The following is a 21382-nucleotide window of genomic DNA, read 5'->3' as shown; positions in this document are numbered from 1 at the left end:
CCGCCCCCAGCCCCCGATGTAAGCATGACGTGGTAAATGAACGGTTCTAGTCCAGCAAAGAGTTGGTGCCGCTTTGGCCTAACCAGCTGCGACATGCGACGATTCTTTTTAGAAACGGTTTCTATTTTTCTGCGACGTCACAGCTGGAACAACAAACACAAAGTGTGGCAATGATAATCTCAGGTACTGTTTATGTGCTTTATTTAATGTTAAATGTATGCAATGTGACTTTGAATATCATTTAGTGCTCCCAGCTTTCACCTCAGATCTTGAAATTAAACAAATGGAAACAAGAACGTTCAAACTGTGAACAAACAAGTGTATTCTTTGACAAATATTGTTTTAGTAATTTAGTAGCCAATGCATTTTTAATAATGTTTAAATGGTGTAATATTTGTGAATTTGATTATGTAGCCTACTTATCCATTTTCTTGCGAGTGCCGTTAAGATTACTCTTTGGTGCTGTGCACTTGCCACGAGAATTCGCCCACATGCTGTTCTGATTGGCTGTGGGTTTTGATTGATTTTGACGCATCTCGCAGTGGCGTCTAGTGTGGACAGACAAATTTGTCGCTGGAATCTTATCGCATCACGTCTGGTTAGGACACGGTGTAAGTTGTAACTTGCGCAGAGCTGGTGCATCCGGCCCCAGGAATGGGATGTTATTAAAGTTCATGTGCATGTAAAGGCAGACATCCCAAAACTTTGCGCAATAGTGTATAGTCGGCTTTCATCAGCGCTAGGTCTTTGGCGTCGGTTTTGTGTGTCCCTACCCTTAGTTTTGGCATATCTGTGATCTTGTATGGCATTGGTGCCCCATGTGAGGAGCATGTGAGCACCTTTGAGGCAGTCACAGGTAACCTCTGTAGAGACTGGATGGGCATGGGTGTTTCTAAAGCGGCTTTTGGCAGATGCTTAGACAGATGCTCATGGATCCTGAGTCTCCACTCTCTCCTCTGGTCATTGGTCCTTTCAGTGTTGCATCAGAGAAACTTGAGTGCTGAGCTTTCCCCGATGCATCACTGAAGACCAGCGATGAGGTGAGGTCCTCTTTTATAGAACTGGGAGAGTTCTGCTGGGACTTGACATACTGTGGTCCACAGGTGTCTTCAGCCTCCACTGCTTCGTGGTCTTCAGTTCTCCCCACTCAGTTTTCTCAGACCCAGCTGCCACAGGTGCTCCCTGTGGCTTTTTCTGTCTCTGCTGCTACGTGATCTTAAGTGTTGCATCATGAGAAGCCTAAGTTTCTGGATGAGGTGAGCCATCTCCGTGGTAAGGGGTGTTGGTGGGCTGTGCTCTGGGTCTGGTTGCGCGTCATCTGTGGCTGTTGTCATCCTCCGCTTTGCCCACTGTAAATGCGGATCTGTTCGTCCACAGCACGAAGTTTATGTAAGTACCCAGGATCCAGCAGAGATCGCCGCGGGGCATGACGAAGCGGAGCTCTTCGTCCAAGCCACACTTAAATCCCTCCATCAGACAGACGTCATCACAGGTGGCCTGATGGCAGATGTCAAGGAACTCCTCCACCCAACACTCCAGGTCTCTGCCACTCTGGAACACAAACACTGTCGCTCCTTCCAGCAGTAAATTGCCCCTCGTCGGTACAACATTAATGGATGCTATGTCCAGTTTTATTCTCATTTTGAGGGTACGGTCATCTGTCACACACGGCTGGAGGAAACACAATGAAGATAAAGATCAGGGTCAAAAGGATTTAATATTCCACACAGAAGGTATTCCAAACGAGCCAGGCAAAAAAAAAAAAAAACTGCTGCATTGACGTGACCAGACAAATGAACACTGATAAGACTGCAACTTAAAATCAGGAACAAAGAAAAAACTGGATAAAAATCAAAACAAACACAAAGCTAGAACTGACAGATAAACTAAATCTAGCACTGACTGACAAGAAGCGAGAACGCATACTCAATGAATGCAGACAATGCACAAAACAAACCATCAAAGACATGAGGGAAAGAGGCACAATATAAAGGGACCAGAGCACATGAGGATCAGGTGAGCACAATTAGTGAAATGAGGACAAGGGGGCGTGGTAACGGGAAACAAGGAGGCGGGACAAGAGGAGCACATGGCAAACACAAACAAAGACAGCCATGTGCTCAAACATAGAAACATTAAACAAAGACAAAACAAACAAGGCTGCCAGGGCAGAACCCTGACATATTAATTTTATACCATTCAAAAACAAGACGTTAATATTAAATGACCTACACTTTGTAATGCTACAAATGATATCCAACTGTAAAAAAGAAGAAGACAGTTAAAGCGGCGCCGGCGGGAGGAAGAGGGAAAAAGTAGCGGCCGGGAAGTGAACTTCAAGGAGAGTAGAGTAGAGTAGATGAGTGTGATGTGCGATGATGGATCAGGACGCCGACGGCCAAAATCACCCAATTAACCACCAACCAAAACCGAGGACATTATGCCGATATTTGAGTAAATGGGAGACCACCACCTTCCACTACCTGACAAGCAGCCATGTAGGTCCAAATTATGCCTTGATTGCTTGTATTTGATAAATACTGTATGTAAACACTGAGAGTGTGAGGGAGAAACAGTGTGTGTGTGTGTGTGTGTGTGTGTGTGAGAGAGAGAAAGACAGTGAGTGTGAGTGAGAGAGAGAAAGAGACAGTGTGTGTGTGTGTGTGTGAGAGAGAGAGAGAGAGAAAGAGAAAGAGTGTTTGTGTGAGAAAGACTGTGTGTGTGTGTGTGTGAGAGAGAGAGAGAGAGAGAGAGAGAGACAGTGTACATGTGTCTTTACTGTCTCTATCCATTTGTTCAACTGCCTCTTACACACATTCTTTCTGTCTGTCTGTCTATTTCTCTCTGTTTCTTTCTTACTCTGTCTCCCAACATTAAGCTAAAACTTAACTGTGTAAGTAATGTTTACTTTGTTCATAAATAAAGCACTTTAAACACATCCATTGGTCTGTCATTCTTTAATATATATTGTGTAATTATAAACTCTTTAGACTGTTAATGATTAGTGCTTTTTTTAAAAGTTTGTGGGTAAGAATCGTGTAAAAAAAAAAAAAAAATCCCTTATTTTGGGGATGGATTCCGGGAAATCTCCCTTATTTTCAATGTTCAAAGTTGACAGCTATGTGCTATACACCGTCCCATTTCGTCTCATTGGTGTAAACTGGCAGCTTTCAGAACGCTGCAGCACGCAGCATTGCGTAGAACGCCGAACCATAGCCAGCCACTCAAACATGACATCATTTACGGGAGTAAACTGGGATGTGTGGGAACCCTGAATTAAGCTCTATTGTAGAGCTGGTCATAGAGCCTCTTGACTTTGTTGGTCATGCCTTTTGGGTCCAGCTCCATGATGACTTTCTGGATATATTCAAATGTCTTGGGATATTCCAGACTGAAGGCATAAAGAAGGCCCAGGAGAATGGCAACAGCATTTGCGACAGACAGCAAGTCGCTCAGAACCTCTTGTTCCTCAAGTATGATGCCAATGTTTGTGGGTACAGCTTGTGCATCTCTGATGACGAAGATTGCCATGCTTTCTTGCTGAAGACTTTTTTCAGTCTCTTCCATCTCCGACAGACCCTTCTCTGAGGGTAAACAATCTTTATCACAATATACTTATCAGTTGATATTATAATCATTACAATATGATTCAATAGTGTATCAACCCTATTGAAAAAACGTGGCTTTTTTTTTTACCGCCCCCCAGTGTCCTCTGGCTAGTACTACACATTTTTGAAAACCAGCCGACATCAACCGATTGGCACCAATGCAGCAATACTTATATGCTTACAAGCCATAAAATAAATGACCATTGTGTGTGTCGCCAGTCACCACTGTTAGCTAACGTTACCATTAATCACACGTGTAAGCCAGTCCCTTTACATGTAGCTCATTCACTTAAGTTAGTTGTTGATCAGGTTAACTTCTACGGTTTTAACGTTATTCTAATGACGCTGACTCGAGATACGTTCAATAATTAAACGTTCACGTTAATTAACTTACCATTGTAAAATCAAAATAAGCCACGGGTAAACTTATGTTCCCTTTTGCAATCGGTCAGGAATTGATTAACATCGACATATTAACGTTAACTTACCTAGTGTACACTAAGCGAGCTAACACCAAGTTAACATTTTCAAACGAATGTAGGCCTACATATACTTATCTACCAGAGAAAGTCAGCAGAGCAACATGTCTGGCATAAAATGTACAGGCTACTTAATACAGCAGCACATTTAAATGGTATTTTGTTTCACTTACTTCAGTTTATCCGCGATGCAACCGATGATTCTCTCCAGTGCAGGAAAGTGATCCACGGAACGTAGACTTGAAGAGCGGTCTGGTGACTGGTCGAGATTTGTGTTTAATGCCCGTGCGCTGCCCTGTGTGTAACCTTGAAATTGTACATTCGTTGAAACAAATATTTCTTGGTTGAGCTCTTAATGAAAAATATTTATATTTAACAATGTTTTGAATGAAAAAAATATGAACTGAAAAATAATACAAATAATGGTAAAATGAATTGAAACTAAGACAATTTTTTTATTGGATGAGGAACTCACCACTTGAAAACCTTTTATTCATGTGTACATGTACAATTACAATTAAATATTTGAAATGACACAACATTTAGCAAATATGCTACATAAATAGTCAATTTGGTCTGCTGCCTGGATCCGACCGGGTGACCCGTCCACTCCTGCACTGCTCCATAGACTCTTACTCCATCTGGACATGGGTGCTCCCTCGGGAGAACTGGGTGGTTGCTGTGGGGAACACGGTGGAGCAAGTGTTCTCTGTGGGGTCTTGGCAGGCACAGACACTCCCTTTTGGATATTCTTCTGCCTCAGCAGCTCAGAGTTTTTAGGATCTCTCCTCTCGCAGATCTTGTCTGGCCTTGGTGCTCCATGTGAGGAGCATGTGAGCACCTTTGAGGAAGCCTCTGGTGGTGGTAGAGACTGGATGGGTATGGGTGTTTCTAACGCAGCCCTTTTCAGATGTTTAGTCAAATGTTCAGGGATCCTCAGTTTTCCTCTTTTTTGGGACCCTTTGGGCACAGGTGCTTCCTTTGGGGACACAGCAGGCACAGATGCTATCTGTGGCTTTTTCTGCCTCCAACTTGTCCTCTGGTCCATGGCCCTTGTTGTATCAGAGAAACTTGAGTGCTGAGCTGGGGACACAGCAGGCACAGATGCTATCTGTGGCTTTTTCTGCCTCCAACTTCTCCTCTGGTCCATGGCCCTTGTTGTATCAGAGAAACTTGAGTGCTGAGCTTTCTCCGATGCATCACTGAAGACCAGGGATGAGGTGAGGTCCTCTTTTTTAGCACTGGGAGAGTTCTGCTGCCTCCACTGCCTCGTGGTCTTCAGATCTCCCTCCTCATATTTCCCATCTGAGACGCCCGAGTGCTGGGAATGAGCCTTCTCAGATACATCACTGAAGACCAGGGATGAGGTGAGGTCCTCTTTTTTAGCACTGGGAGAGTTCTGCTGCCTCCACTGCCTCGTGGTCTTCAGATCTCCCTCCTCATATTTCCCATCTGAGAAGCCGGAGTGCTGGGAACGAGCCTTCTCAGATACATCACTGAAGACCAGGGATGTGGGGCATGATGTTTCTCCTTCCTCCACTGTTTCCCACCACTGGTCTGAGATGAGGTCCTCATACTCAGGATACTCAGATATGGGGTCTGAAACCTCCATTATCGCCCACCAGCGCCCCGCAGCAAGGGCCGTAGTGAGCTCATCTGACAATTTAGTAGATGAGGACTGCTCTGCACTCTCAAAAATGGTTGACATACTCGAAAATGAAGTAGAAGTGAACGATACTTTCTGCAGTTTATATCTGTGAAACACTATGAAAGAAAGAGAAAGGGAAGAGATGATTTGAGTAAACATACAGTACAAGAACCTGAAAGCTTGTTGTCTTAAACCCAATGTAAACTTATGTCGTTTTTGTTGTGCGGTGTCAAACTAGTCCACCAACTAATAGCTGTGCGGACACAACTGTGCTCGAGATGGAGCAGAACGCGGAAAATCAAGTATACCTGGGCCTTTAATTTTCTAAAAAATAAAAATAATTAAAAAAATAAAATAAAATACTGTACAGTGGCGACCTCCTTAAAAATGCATTTAAAATGAACAATGAAGCTAAAAAAAGTTAATTGTTATTTTAATCAATTTCCCTACATAACTGTACATAATGTAAATGTACATAGATGTAGATGTAGGCCTACATAATGTATATAGTCATTTTTTTATTATGCCCGGTTGTTGCGGCAAATTTGATTGATTAAATGACAGCTTAAGGCCAACAAGCTTTCAGTATCAATTCAGTGTCATCAGATCTGCTATCGTTTTGTCAATGAAATATAAATTATCAACAATTATATATATATATAAAAGTATATAAATTTATCTAAATGTATAGCTACAGCAAATCGACACAATAACATTCCACAGTTTAAGCAGATTCTTCTGCAAATTATGAAAATATTAAAATTCAGATCCCCAAACCCTGTGTAATAAGCATACTTACAATCGCTGACTCGCTACAAGAAGAATAAATCTGCTGCGCTGTTTATACTCAAGATCATTATGACGTAACAGTCGACAGTTGACGTAACAGTCGGCCACCCGAGTTGACGTCACAGTCGGCCACCCGAGTTGACGTCACAGTCGACCATACGAGTTGACGTCACAGTCGACCACACGAGTTTGTGGGGGATGGGATACCTAGGCTGTTTCGTTGTATTAAAAGTGAACATGCAATACAAACAAAGACTGACTTACATTTTTAAATTCATGATTGTTGATACAAAAACTAGCGCTGTTTAATATGTATTTTTAGCATTTGCAGCTGGTGCATAAACGGGAGCAAGTGAAGCTGGCATACATTTTATTATTTAAGCACAGACCACTCAACCAAACTTAATCAACAGATATTACAATAAAAGCTCATTTCTGAAACAGAATATAATTCACACAAAAAAAAGTTCCTGTTGGCTATCCTTGTTTTTCTCTATTTGTAACAATAGCCTATAGTTAAGCCAACATATCAGAAGAGGAAGAGCGCTGTCCCGAACATCAGCAGGACGTTGATTTTATACAATTTAAAAAAAAAGTCGTAAATATTAGCCTACATATGACTTACATTTTGCTATATCGCCAACGAAAATAGTTCCAAATAAATCCATAAATCGTTGCGCATCTTTGAGAAACAGTTTCCCTGACTGAAAACCTTCCATAAGTTTAGTGGCTTGAGATGCTCTCTGCGCGGGTTAAGGGTTCAGCTTTTTCAAACTATTATTTCCGCTATAATGTATTGATTAAAAAATGGACTTTAGATGTTGAATATTACAATTCAGCTTTTAACGTCTATAAATTGCCCACCGGAGGTGCAGGTAATGAAAATGCATTTTTCATAACATTTCAACAGTTGAACTTAGACAAGGATCAGTAGGCCTATGGGCTGCGGTGCTTGAGACTATTTGTCATTTTGTCTTTCTGTGAAAAAAGATGAACAACAATGAGGCTAAGAATACGCTAAAAGATACAGGCTATAGGCCTAGTCTAAAAATGTAAAATGTTTTTCTCTGTTGAACAGCATTAGGCCGAAAGACGCCTTCCCTTTTCCTCGCGTCTTCCCTCAGGTAGATTGCATGTCTTGTGTGGCTGAATGTTGGGCATACGAACAATAATAACGTCATTTATCCAATATTTGCTAAAGGCCACATATAAGATTTTTAAAAGATCCTATTAGATATAATAACCAGCTCATAGGTTATTTTTAAAGTCTGTCAGTGTCAATATTTGCTGAAAGCCACATATAAGATTTTAAAAAGATCCCATTAGATATAATAACCAGCTCATAAGTTATAAATTAAAGTCTGTCAGTGTCATTGTTCTGGTAAATTATTTAACGCTTCTGCAGCAGAACCATAGACTGTAGAACCTGTTACTTTTCTCAGCGCCTTTGAAGATGGACCAATCAGTGCTGATTATTGCATGAAGTATTGTTTTTCGTTTGTGCTTCAGTTTATGACATTTGTGGGCCAATTCCCAAAATATGTGGAATTTAAAAGACTGCATTTTTGTATATACACGTCTCCAACAATAAAATAAAAATATAATAATAATACTAATAAAAAAAAAAAAATGAGATTACTAAACCAGGGTTTTATTCTGTCACTACTGTGTGTTTTGGCCGCTTATATACTGTCTATGGTTTTGGCCAGCAGAGGGCGCATTCTCTTCTTCCGTTCTTCTGCACCGTTAAAATATGGTTAAAGACCCGCAAAGTAGCCAAAAGCATTGCCTGACTCGTTTTGCAGAAATGTAACCGTCATTTACTTGTGTAAGATTAAAATTAGTATCACATTTATACAATAAATATCAGCTTTTATACAATCGTGAATAAACATAAACATTCTTTTTTTTTTCAGGTGACTATTTATTGTTTTAACACATTTGGGCGGCTACACAACCGCGTTTTAGGACCCAAATTTATGTGGCACATTTCAAATTTCAAAACAAACTCGTCGCGCTTGTCAACAGTGAGAATGGCTGCGGTGGACTGAACGCAGGACTGTCTTATTCAAACTATTACAGGTCGAATGCATGAAGCGTTTTAAAGCTTTTGTGGTGATATGTGTTTGATTTTCAACACAGCAATCACCATAAAATTGTTTTTATGCGTCTCGTGTGAATGAGGCATCTGACTGCAAGACAAGTGGTCTAACGTTAGTTGGATTAAATTGATATTTGAAGCGACGGCAGAGATGGAGGCTCATGGATCTTCATCTGAAGGCTCAAGCAGCGCAGTGAAAGCTCCCTCCATCGAGGACTTTGTGCTGGTCAAACCCATCAGTCGAGGAGCCTTTGGGAAAGTTTACCTGGCCAGGAAGACATGCAACTCCAAACTCTATGCAATCAAGGTATACAGATGTTAGTCATTTATTATTCTATATAAGATAGAATATAATTCATATTTATTATAAGCATTTTATTATATTCGGTTAAGTAGGTATTTATTTATCAAAATGAACATTTATTTTAAGTGGTCGCGAGACAATTATTAATAATGCGCAGAATATCTGAGCCAACAATGTCGAAGGCCTGTTTTAAGAAACGAGAAGGAAGAATATAGTGTGGAGAAAAGTTTGATTTCCTTGCATGTCTAAAGGGAAAATAGGGCAAATCAGGAACAAGGTAAAAGCTTTGGGTTCGAGTGGTGTTAATTTTGTCAGAGAAGAAATTAAGGAAGTTTTCACACAAGCTATTAGGCCTATTTAACCAAGAGATCCTGCAAGAGGGTGGGGAAGTTATTTTGATTGTAGATCGTGAGGGTACATTACTTTATAAAAAAGTGCACTTTTAAATCATTTATAAGAAATACTGCAATATAAAAACAAGATCTTTATATTGATCTTTAACTCGATGGCATCAATATTTGCTATTATTTATGTAATCAACTGGGGAAAATGGTGATATCTATTTTAAGTTAACATTTTTTTATTTTTTTTCACCATTTTGAAATGGTTTGCATTGACTAACATAATGTTGCTGTTGTCTGGCAGGTGGTGAAGAAAGCAGACATGGTGGATAAGAACATGACTGATCAGATGAAAGCTGAGAGAGATGCTCTGGCTCTCAGTAAAAGTCCTTTCATTGTGCACCTGTTTTACTCTCTTCAAACCTCAACTAAAGTATATCTGGTACGTATAAAGTGTGAATCTCATGAAAACGTGTACAGGTTACATTTAAAAAATAACTGAGGTAGAAAATGTTGAGTTGTTTTAAAAAATAATGTCAAAAATGTATTTATGAAGTTCACCTCTGCATTTTTTTCAGCATTAATGTGAAATTTTAACTGGTTCAAGTATGTTTGATATTCTCATAGGTGATGGAGTATCTGATTGGAGGAGATGTGAAATCACTTCTTCATATTTATGGGTACTTTGATGAGGACATGTCTCTGAAATACATCTCTGAGGTCTCGCTCGCTCTCGATTACCTTCACAGACACAGCATTATTCACAGGTATTTCTGTCATATGAAACTGAGGAATTGAGTCATTTAGTGTTTTGTCAGTCAAACTAACTGACTTTTTTGTCATTTGATTCAGGGACTTAAAACCCGACAACATGCTCATCTCGAATGAGGGTCACATTAAGCTCACAGACTTTGGCCTCTCCAAGGTTAAACTTGACAGGGGTATGTTTTATTTATTTTATTTATTAATAATAACAACCAAAATGCTAAAATATAGTCTTTATTGTGATATTAACAACTTTTTCCTTTCCCACTATCCAGAACTAAACCTGATGGACATTTTAAACACACCTTCTTTAATGAAACCTAAAAAAGATTATTTCAGAACACCTGGTCAAGTTCTGTCACTGATAAGCTCTCTTGGTCTCGTGAGTAGATTTGCAGATTCATACAATTTGTATTTTATATGGCTCAACAATAAGGTGTTTTTTGCCCCTCACAGTTCTGTTGTTCATATTTTAATAGCCTTTCCACCTAGTAAATCCAGGTTTGAAGAAACAGGAACACTTGTTGAGCTGCTTCACTGGTTCTCCTAGTTCTTGCTTACACTGTTTAAGTACTTTACCTGGTGTTGGACACGCCTTACTATTTGAAAAAACAAAAGGGCTACGCTAGCACTTTGAAACTGAATTTTTCAAACTTTGACAGTGTTCAAAATCGGTCCCTATACCCTCATTAACTATTCCCTAAAATACTCCACTAATATGGTCCACTGAAGGAGTGAATGAAAACTGAGTGCGCTGGAAGGGCTGCCGCTTTTGCATAGTTTGTTTTTGCTGTTTAATAATTAATTGAAACGTAGCAAACTGGCAGCTCCAGTAGTAATAAAAAGATTTATCCTGAACTCTGCTATGGAAACTAGCATGTATAAACCTTAGTGTATTAGTTTACAAAACTGCAGCATAGGTGGTTAACACTTAAAAAAAATATATATATATATATATTTATATATATATATATATATATATATATATATATGTATGTATGTATTTTAATGTCTAACAATTACCTTATCTATTTAATTTCTTTATATTACCTTTCTATTACCCTTAATATGACTGCAGTTATGATAGACACTGGTACAGTTCGTCTCTAATACTGTCCAGATTGGCAGTAACAAACTCACCTTTATTGTCTTTATTGTGGTTGATATAAAATAAATGGTGCTTTTAAAGTCTTTGAATCTGGTGTTAATGAAAGCGTGGGATCCCAGATATTAGATTGATTTCTGAAGGATCATGTGACACTAAATACAGGAGTAATGATGCTGAAATTCAGCTTATATTTTAAAAATGTAAAATATATTAAAATAGAAAATGTTTAATGTACTATTGATTTCTTTTTTAAATGTAGATTATTTTAGTTTTTTATGTACTGTTGATCAAATAAATGCAGCCTTAGTGAGCATAAGAGACTTCTTTCAAAAATCAAACCAACCCCAAACTTTAAATGGTGCTGTAAATAGTTTTAAAAGCACTTAGTAGTTGAATTGTCTGAACTAGTTGGTTTGAAGGAACTGTATGATTAGGGTTCACCGGACCCTGTTGTGGCGTGCTGTTCATATGTAACTTGAGCTTGTTTAAAAATGGCTTGATGAAGTGCAACAGAACTGCGGGGTCTTGGTACATTTTTAAAACTTCACGCTTCTTAATACAACGTTCACACCACAAGATATTGAAAATAGCAGTGAGATGCAACAGCCATCTGCATGTGTATGTTACAAAAAGTAGCGCAGACTGAATATAAAGAATGTGCAGCCCTTTGAAAGTCTGATCTTCTATTACTCAACTATCACAGCAAATTTACAGCACAAAAAATCTTTGCAAGATATAAAAAAAAAAGAGCATAAACCTGATGACAGTATTAGCCTTATAGATAAAGTGATGATCCGTTATCTGGCCCGGGCCATCGATCATTCTTATTTTTGAGCCCTGTTTGTATACCTGTGTGTGTGTATATATCTACTTGTCTACAACATGTTTGAAACAGCTTGAATAATACATTATATTTTTGACTTGAAATGGCAGAATACCCCGGTGATAGAGGGCAAGCGTCACAGCAGCACAGTGTTTGGCAGTCCCAGGTCCTGTGGGAAACTCAAGCAGAGGAATATTTCTCTGTGTTCACCTCTGCTGAAGAGACGGGCAGAGTACCTGAAATCCCCAGAAGGCACAAATCGAGTTTCAGGTACGTGTCAGAATAATGTTCATACGGAGTGTGTTATTGAGAACGACATTTGTCATTTGTTTTTGCTGTAAGTGACTAATGTAAAGCCTAACATGAGCTATTCTTTAGGATCCAACAGTGTGTTCAGTCCTGGCCTGCTGGCTTGGAGTTTGACACCAAGGCTGATGAAATCCAGGAAGAGATTCGAGAGTGTTGGAAGCACCCACTCGTGCCAGTTACCGTCCACTACTGATTCTGAAGACTGTGTCAGCCCAATGTGGGAAGATGAGCAGGTTTGTTTCAGCATTACTGTTGAAGGGCTTTTGCTTCATAGCACATTGATCAATACTATATTGTCTGCATAAGATAAGAAGTAACAAAGTAAAAACTATAATCAGTCTTTTTGAATTTAGGTTTCACAACATTATAATATACTGTATGAAAAATGGATATTCATTTTAAGATTAGCTGAACATTAAATTGAAGTGTCATGAAATAACAATATTTAAAAATAAGTGTTTTTAAATATTAACTTCAAATGAGCAATTTATGCAAAACGTAATCGAAGTATTAAAAAATAGAGTAAATGTGCAGCACAATTAAATATTTAATTAAAGCTGCAAGCAGCGATGAAAAGGGCCCTCGCACCCCTGCCACCGCCACCCGGCGCCTTTAGGAAATGCCTTAAGATTACACTCACCAAATTTGAAGAGGATCAGATCAAAACTGTAGGAGGAGTTCGTTAAAGTACAACATCAGGAAATTACGAAAAATGGCCAAAATCTAGGAGGAAGTTCAAAATAGCTCACTTCCTGTTGTGTTTACGGCTATGCTCCAAGAGACTTTTTTGTAGGTATTGGGTCATTACATGTATGTACCAAATTTCATACCTGTGCGTGAAACGTAGAGCCGGGGCAAAATGTGGGGGCAATAATTTACCGAATTTGCCCCACCCAATTTTGAAAACCATATCACACGTAAATTTTCACCACTTCTGAAGCGTGTGCAAAGTTTCATGAGTTTTCGAGCATGTTTAGGCCCTCTAAAAAGCGATTCACTTTGGAGAAGAAGAAGAATAATAATAAACGGAGCAAAAACAATAGGGTCCTCTCACCATCGGTGCTCAGGCCCTAATTAAACTAATAACAATACGGTAGAGTACCAATATATTCTGCGGATGTAAAATAAATCCTTAAATCATTGTATTATCACAAAGTATTTTTTAAATTACAATTTTCTAATTATTTTATGGATTTTATTATATTTTATATTATATATGATATCACATCACATTTCTTGGGTAAGTACACTGTAAGTACACGTACTGTAAGATCAATTGTAATCTAAATATTAATATTTAAATAATTGAAAATAACAGTTTACTATTTGAAAATATTTTAAAGTATAATGTATTCCTGTGATAGCAAAGCTGAATTTTCAGCAGTCATTAGTTCAGTGTCACATGATCCTTCATAAATCATTCTAATATGCTAATTTGGTGCTAACGAAACATTCTTATTATTATCAATGTTGAAAACCACAATAAAAAATATTCAGGATTCTTTGAAGAAAAGAAAGTTCAAAATAACAGCATTATTTGAAAGTAAAATTATAAATCTCTTCACTGTCACTTTTGATCAGTTTGTTGTTTCCTTGTTAAATAAAAGTATTAATTTCTTTTCTTTTTATTCTTAAGTATTAACTTTTTAACAGAAAAAGTGCAATTTATCATGTATATGATAATAAAAAAAATCAACCTGACAATGTCTTGCAATTCTAGAATTTACTAGATGGCGAGAACCTTCCTCAGGTTAACGGAAGAGAAAGGGGCAATAGAATGTCAAAAAACATTCCCTTGACACCTGTGGAGAGGAGGAACGCGTTTCCAGCACGAGCTCAGGGTCACAGCAATGTTTTGACTCCGCTCAATAACCAACTGGACAATAGCAGAAATATTAAACCAGATATTTCTGCAAAAAGGCTCGAGTTCAGTGCAACCAAGCACAGTGCCACACCACTGGGTAAGGCTGTTCCCCATCAGTCATTTGGGAACAGTTTTATGAAGCCAGAGCTGCCAATAGAGCCCAAAGTCTCAGTAAAGAGAGCGTTTGAAGAAGTAGAGAAAAGCCCAGGGCAGGCTGAGATCCACTGCAAGAAAAACAATGCAGTGTACAAAAGGTCCTTCCATATTCCTGAGGGCAACTCAACGGCCAACACAGGCTTGACAGGAATTTTCTCAATTGTGGGGCTTGATGATGGTAAAACTGCACCGATATTTCAACAGTACAGTGAGAGAATGGACCCAAAGCAATCTAGTCCCATAGCTGTGGCCAAAAATCTATTCTCTGATCTCGAAGATCAAGGCGAGGGGATGACTTTGCTTAAAGCGGAGACCAACTTGAGCACCCCACCCTCACCTGGCGATGCCGGTAGTATCAGAAGAAGCCTTAGTTTAGACTCGGACGGCTCGGGCCATGAGATGTCACTGGTTGCTAACACGCCACAAAAATCGACAGACTTCAAACATGAGGCTTTGTCGTCCTCTTTCGAGGAGCTGGATGAAAACGAGATTTCCGTAGTCACACCGGCAGCTCGGCCCATAATAGCTACACCAAAGCATAGCAGCTCAGAGCAACATAGGGGTGAATCTAAGTGTTCTCTTCTTGACCATCCTCATGGGCTATCTGACAGTATGATCAAATCACCTGGCTTCCTCAAACCCAAGAACGTGGTTGCGTTCAGGAGCTACTGCAGCTCCATAAACCGCTCTTGTATGTCGCATCTCAGCCTAGCCTCTTTGGATGCCATGGAGATGTCTGCGTCAACCTCCTTCCACAATGCCCAGTCTGCAGTGACTCCAGTTCAGAAGAAAAGGCCCAGTCTGAGCAGCTCACTTTACCAGGTGAGGAGCCTTTTGGAGTCTTTTTGGAGCTCAAACAAAACTGAAGAAAAGTATTTGAGTTGGAATTAAAATAATTAAAAATTAAACAGTCATATTTTCTTTTTCTTTTCTAGACTCCACAGCAGATGATTTTGTCTCAAACTCCCTACAGAACACCCAAAAGTGTCCGTAGAGGTCCAGAACGTGTAGAAGGGGCTCCTATTTTGGGAACTCCTGACTACTTGGCACCTGAACTTTTATTAGGCAAACCTCATGGTAAGAGTTTGTGTGATCAGTATGTGATGTGTTTATCTTGTGCTGATATGTGCCTCAAATATTAGTCGTTAAATGATAGTCAACCATTATGGATTTTACAATGGCCGAGAGAGCAGGGTGTCCCAACAGCTCATATAATGCTGAAATATGATATAATACACAATGTGGAATGCATGTCTTTAAATTAAGCATTTGATACAGTAGTTATATTTAAAAAAAATACTTTCATGTAATACATTTGTAACTAATTTCTATAGTTACATCTGTAATTAACACTGTTGATCTTTCACTTACCCCTTCGACCAACCTTAAACCTAACAACATCACCAAACGTCCCTAACCTTACCCGTATCCCACCTCAATAGCAGCATAAGGGTTTTGCAATACAACATAACAATTGTACAATACATTTTTGTTACACAGTACATATACAAATAACGTGGGGACAAATCTTTTACTTTGCTTCATTAACAGATGTTATGTTTTAGTTTCAGGGTCTGTGCGTTATGGTAAGTATGCTAAAAAGTATTCTGTTGAGATCATAAGCCATGGAGATGTTGGTGCATGTGTGGGCAGCTTACCTTTACCGCATTAGATAAGGACGTGGCTGACTAATTCCATTATGGGTCGCGGCTTTTGTGATTGGCAGCTCCTGATTCATCACCCTTAATGCTTCAGTAATGCTGAATGTCTCAACTCTGTTGGGATGTTATGATGGTGCTTGGGGATTCTGGGGCATTATACTAAAAAAAGCAATTTCAATGTTAAAATATTTTCTGGCATCGCAGCTTAAGTAAAAGTCATTTGTGGCTTGACTTCCTGAAAAGTGTGAACGATAACTTTGTGTAGCTTTCAAAACATTGCTCTGTTCGAGAGGACCATGTCAACTTATGTCTCAACCCAGGGTGTAAGTTTGGGGCAGAACTGCCTGTTTGGCTTAGCAATGGAAGTCTTTGGTATGGTTTAAGGAAAGTTTTGATGCAACAACTTAGCGTATGCGTGCAGCCAAAGGTATAGCCTTTAAATGGTGCTCAACACTTGCTCATTTAGAGAGTTTTTCATCTCTGTCCAGAATCTGCCTCGTCTCTCCAGATTTTATGAGCAGGGCTTGACATCAGCTACTGTGGCAAGTGGTTATCCAAAGTTACTAGCCACTCAGCATTTTCACTGGCCACAACTGCCATATAGATCATTTTAATATTATCTCATAATTTGGCATGAGGTATAGGCTACTGTCACTTTAAGACCTGACGCTCGGATCCATTATACTGTTACACATGGTTTTTCATTCACAACTGTTTACGTTCACTTAATACACAACTGACTGTGTTTACGTGAATACTCACAAGACCGGCATTTTGGGAATTTTGTTTAAGTAGAGAAAAATAACTCAATTTAGTACTGAGAGGCGGCTTTATGTGTGAGCACAAAATCTGCGGGAATGAGTAAAATTATGCTCAATACGCGCAATCCCACGGCAAAATTCAAGCCCTGTAACACCAACAGTATTCATCTGGAACAAGAAAAAAGTGCAAGGCAGGATTTGTTTTTGTCAATTGGGAATTGATTGGATCGTTGGATGGTTTGGTTTGCTATTGCTGTGATCTCATGTCATCAGAGAAGAGATGAGATGTCGCTGCAAGAGGGAGGGAAAGTTATTTTCAATAACAATTATGAGTTCATGAGCAAGCTGAGTCTACGGAGTATGAACAATCAGAAACAAATCTGCCTACTTGTGTACAATGGTGATGACCTAATTTGTTGCGCACTGTACGAATACCCTAGTGTATGCATAAAAACTGATGTATACTTTAGATATACTTTTTGAACCCAAAGTATACTTGAGTTTTTGCATGTATGCGTACAATGCGTGTCGTAAATTTCGAGAAATAGTTCAGCAATTGGACAAAGATGAAAATTTTGTGTTCGTGCATACTTTCAAAAAAGCTATGCATTCGGCTGTACAAATATGCTTTGTTTGTGTTAAAACTCATGCATACTTTGAGTTTCTCAATTTGAACAAGCTCTGGCATTCAATTAGTCTTGCACTGTTCGTCCCATAGCCATAAAAGGCAACAAAAGGTCTAAATGGCAACAAAAAGGTTTTCTTTGCACTAATTGCAAAATACGTAGAACTCTGGTCAGTCACATCAAAAGCTAAAACCACCCGACCAACAGTTTTCACAATAAAACAGGTGAAACTTTAGACTTGCATTGAAGAAGGGACCCAGTCAAATCTACAGATTTGAGGTGGTGGACACTTTTGATTCGGTCTTTTTGACCACCCAGAACACCCTAGCAACTGCATAGCAACACTCTGGCAACCACCTAGCTCACCCTGGGCAGTTGTTTTCTTAAAATAGTTATTTTCACAATTCTATTCAGTGCTGCTACTGGCAAAGAAACTTCACCTTTTAGGCTTTAAGTTTATCAGTGTTGAAGGTATTTATTTTTTGACTGATTTTTATTCAGTTTTGTAATGAAACATTAGATATCATGATACTTGAGTTCATATCAAGCTGGTTTTGTGTTCTGCTGTTCCCTTTCCCCCAAAAAATCAACTCAAGCCTGCTACTGTCACCTCTTTATAACAGTGGTCACATTTCTAACACATTTTGAGCCATGTTGCATGTTTGCTCTAATAAAACAGTGTGCTTAAGTGGGTTTTGTTGTTCTCCAACAGATTTCATGGTGGATTGGTGGGCGTTAGGTGTCTGTCTGTTCGAGTTTCTCACAGGAATCCCGCCCTTCAACGATGAGACTCCACAGCTGGTGTTCCAGAACATTCTCAACAGAGGTAAGAGGATCAATGATCCTCAATCAATGAATTATGTACTCCTGGATCCAACAAATGGATCTCCTGGTTTGTTTTTCCTCAGAACCATGAGAGTTGTGTTGACTGTGTCTGATCTTCATGTTCTTCATCTAATGATGTATTCAGATATACCGTGGCCAGATGGAGATGAGGAGTTAACCCAGAATTCAAGAAATGCCATTGAGATTCTTCTCACCATGGATCCAAACAAGAGAGCTGGCTTTAAAGGTGAATCATAATATATATCAAAGTAATATTTTTAACAACTGAGAAGATAGGTGATTTCTTTTATTATCAAAGTTTGAACACTGTCAAGTTTGATATATTACATCAGCATAAAAATTGGACGACTAGAGGGAGGGACTATAAGCACAAAGGCACAACATGTAAGATTTGTGCATTAAAATATCTGAAAACCTTATATATTTTGTTTACTTGTGTACTTGTATTATCCCACATGTTTCCAATAATGTTTAAATCCAAAGAAATTAGCAATTTGATCCAGTGTAACATCCCTCATTGTATCACCTGTCAGTGGCCTCATGTCCGCTTTATCCTCGGTTTCCATGTTTACTGCTGTAGAAGCCATGGGAAGACAGTGAGACTCAGAATCCCTCTGAGTGTCAGTGGCTACGTTTACATGCAACCAAATAATCCTTTAGTAATCGGATGGACGGCTCAATCGGACTGAAAAGCCCTCATGTAAACACCTTAATCGATCCGATTGAGCTTGAAAGGGGTGGTTTATTCCTTTTCTAATCCGATCGAGAGGACATGTAAACACTTGATCGGATTGAAAACGTCAAAAAATCTATTCCGATTTGAAGCTTGTTACATATAAACGCGCACATCAACCTGATCACGTTTAGCGTTTATGTAAACACTACATTCAGATTCACCAATCGGAATGAATTCAGTCCGATTGAAACAAAAGTTGTGCATGTAAACGTAGCCAGTGTGGCATTTCCTAACGCTGTTTAACAAGTCTGGTCTTGGTACACTATGGCAGTGTAATTAAATACAGTATGTGTTATACATAAGCAAGTCAGCCTTTTTGCATATGCTGTGGGTACGTTCAAATGCACTTTTAGTATGATTGTTTTGAACTTGTAAAACTGCGCTGCGTTACCCCACCATTTGATTTGACGAATAAAGTAACATGTACGAGTAGTAATTTAGCATTAACATTACTTGTGGCTAATTCATTAGAATGAAATACAATCATGTGATCAAATGTAGCAGCATAAAAAATGTCCATCAAAACCAACAAACGTTAAACAATGTTCACTAACCACTGAAGTTTTTCAATTGGATTGGCGTTTATTCTCTTTATCATGCAGTGTGAAGGATTTCACTCGGTTCGCTGATCATTCCGATCCAGTTTCAGCGAGTAAAGAATACATTTATACTTGTGTGCGTTATGTATTATACATGTTATCGTCTCTGACATGTTAAAGCCGCTCAGGCCGCCATTTTCTCCTTCTCGGAAAGCAATAACGTACTCAAAACATCTGGTAGTGTGGGTTTTCCAGGTAATGCTTGCACTTTCTGGACCCTTTGCTTCCCGTAAATACTACTGTGTATTATGCATGTTATTTTTGACAGACATCGATGTCTTGATATTCAAATGCGGGTTGTAAGGTAGTAATTTGTTCTTAGCCGACAAGTGTTCAGTGAAGTGATTGATGATATGATCTTGACCAAAAATTGACACACCTCTTGATGGAAATAACATTACAACATTTATTTCCATGAAGAGGTTTATAAATTTTTGCTCAAGATCTTGTATTGACAATGCAAGAGTCCAGCACTCTGTAAAGTCTCCTCCAGCACATCCCAAAGACTTTAATGACTTTAAGATCTGGTGCCAATTCATGTGACAAAAATTCATCATGCTCCCTCCCAACAATTTTTTTTCACAATTTGCGTCTGATGAATCTTGACATTGTCATCCTGTAATTTGGCCATGATGTGTGTTCCTACATGGTTGTTTAAGAAATGAAAAGCTACACACTCCCATCAATTAGGGTTAGAAGAACTTATTTTCATTGAATTATTTTGAACTAGCATCTAAAACTTGTTAATCTTACTAACAACTTTACTTAAAACTACCTTAATCTCAACACTGGCGTGTTTTAATGTATGTTGTGTCTTTCTGTAGAACTGAAGTATCATGCGTTCTTTGAGGGTGTGGACTGGGAAAACCTTCATCATAAGAGTATGCCCTTCATCCCTCAGCCCGATGATGAGACAGACACCTCGTACTTTGAGGCGAGAAACACAGCACAACATCTCACTGTATCGGGCTTCAGTCTGTAAAACACACACACACACACACACACACACACACACACACACACACACACTGTAGCGCAATGGGCTCACGCAGTATGTTCAGGTACAGCTGTGTTGTAGAAGCTCTAATGAATACAGATCCCACAGTGCTCTTGTTTGTCCTTCTTCCTCCTGTCTCAGTTATTCATGTCAGATGTTTTTATGTTCTTGAAAATGTATATGCAGATTTGATGTTGGAAAGCATTCTGAAATGCAGTGAGCACATAAATGCTGCAAAGCTTGTGGCGTAAAATCTTTAGTTATCTTTGTTTGGGGAAGGAAAAAAAAAGTAATATATTTTGCAACACTACTATGTACTGTCTCATTAGTGCACATTTAGATGGAAGACTGCTGTTTTTAACTCATGTTTTCTTGAAAACTACTTGTTTGATTGTAATTTTAACATGCTACATGTTTTAACTAGTCTACAGCAAGTTTGATTTTGAACATGGTTGCTGCTTCAAAAACATCCGTTTTAATCATTTGTAATTGTTTAATATACACAACACCTTAAAATGTTTCTGGATTATAACTTGTCACTTGCCTATTTTTAAGATGATTAAATAAAATACAACTGTTGTGTTAATAGATGAGCGTTATTTCTGATTTTCACTTGAAACCTAAAGCCTGTGCTGTTTGTCAGATAGGAATAAATAAATTCACTACCTCTCACAGAAATGTGCATTTAATATACAGGCCTGATCTTCCACGGGCCCCGGCGCAACCGAGCAACACACCAGAAGTTTCGATTGCTGAGTGTGTGTGGGAGAGAGAAATCTCCAAAAATATAAATATCCGAAAGTAAAATAAGTTACTCAAATTTAATTTGTTTTGAAGGTACAGGTTACTATTAATATTTTG

At 38.9% G+C, this 21382-nt stretch overlaps 1 protein-coding gene across 2 annotated transcripts; it reads left to right on the top strand.

The window, feature by feature from the left end:
- The first annotated feature begins 8490 nt into the window (after nucleotides 1-8490).
- mastl (microtubule associated serine/threonine kinase-like) lies at nucleotides 8491-21192 on the top strand. Of its 2 annotated transcripts, XM_084398405.1 has the most exons (13): nucleotides 8536-8932; nucleotides 9575-9712; nucleotides 9898-10037; nucleotides 10123-10211; nucleotides 10311-10417; nucleotides 12077-12236; nucleotides 12345-12508; nucleotides 13996-15117; nucleotides 15231-15372; nucleotides 15861-15881; nucleotides 18056-18169; nucleotides 18314-18415; nucleotides 20349-21106. In XM_084398405.1, exons 1-13 carry the CDS (start codon nucleotides 8777-8779, stop codon nucleotides 20504-20506), a joined length of 2613 nt encoding a protein of 870 aa, XP_084254531.1. In that variant the 5' UTR covers nucleotides 8536-8776; the 3' UTR covers nucleotides 20507-21106. The 2 variants fall into 2 exon arrangements, with proteins under 2 accessions (XP_084254532.1, XP_084254531.1); XM_084398406.1 differs by lacking the exon at nucleotides 15861-15881 and having other exon boundaries at nucleotides 8491-8932; nucleotides 20349-21192.
- Nucleotides 21193-21382: the final 190 nt, after the last annotated feature.

Source organism: Rutilus rutilus, assembly GCF_951802725.1.
Source record: "Rutilus rutilus genome assembly, chromosome: 24".
Lineage (NCBI taxonomy): Eukaryota > Metazoa > Chordata > Actinopteri > Cypriniformes > Leuciscidae > Rutilus > Rutilus rutilus.
This window is presented reverse-complemented; position numbering and strand designations above follow the sequence as displayed.

What these genes read in the sequence shown, in the direction of transcription:
- mastl (XM_084398405.1), top strand. Translation starts at nt 8,777, where the DNA reads ATGGAGGCTCATGGATCTTCATCTGAAGGCTCAAGCAGCGCAGTGAAA. An exon ending in AGACACAGCATTATTCACAG is followed by an intron (nt 10,038 to 10,122) that starts GTATTTCTGTCA and finishes CATTTGATTCAG; the next exon opens with GGACTTAAAACCCGACAACA. An exon ending in CAATGTGGGAAGATGAGCAG is followed by an intron (nt 12,509 to 13,995) that starts GTTTGTTTCAGC and finishes TTGCAATTCTAG; the next exon opens with AATTTACTAGATGGCGAGAA.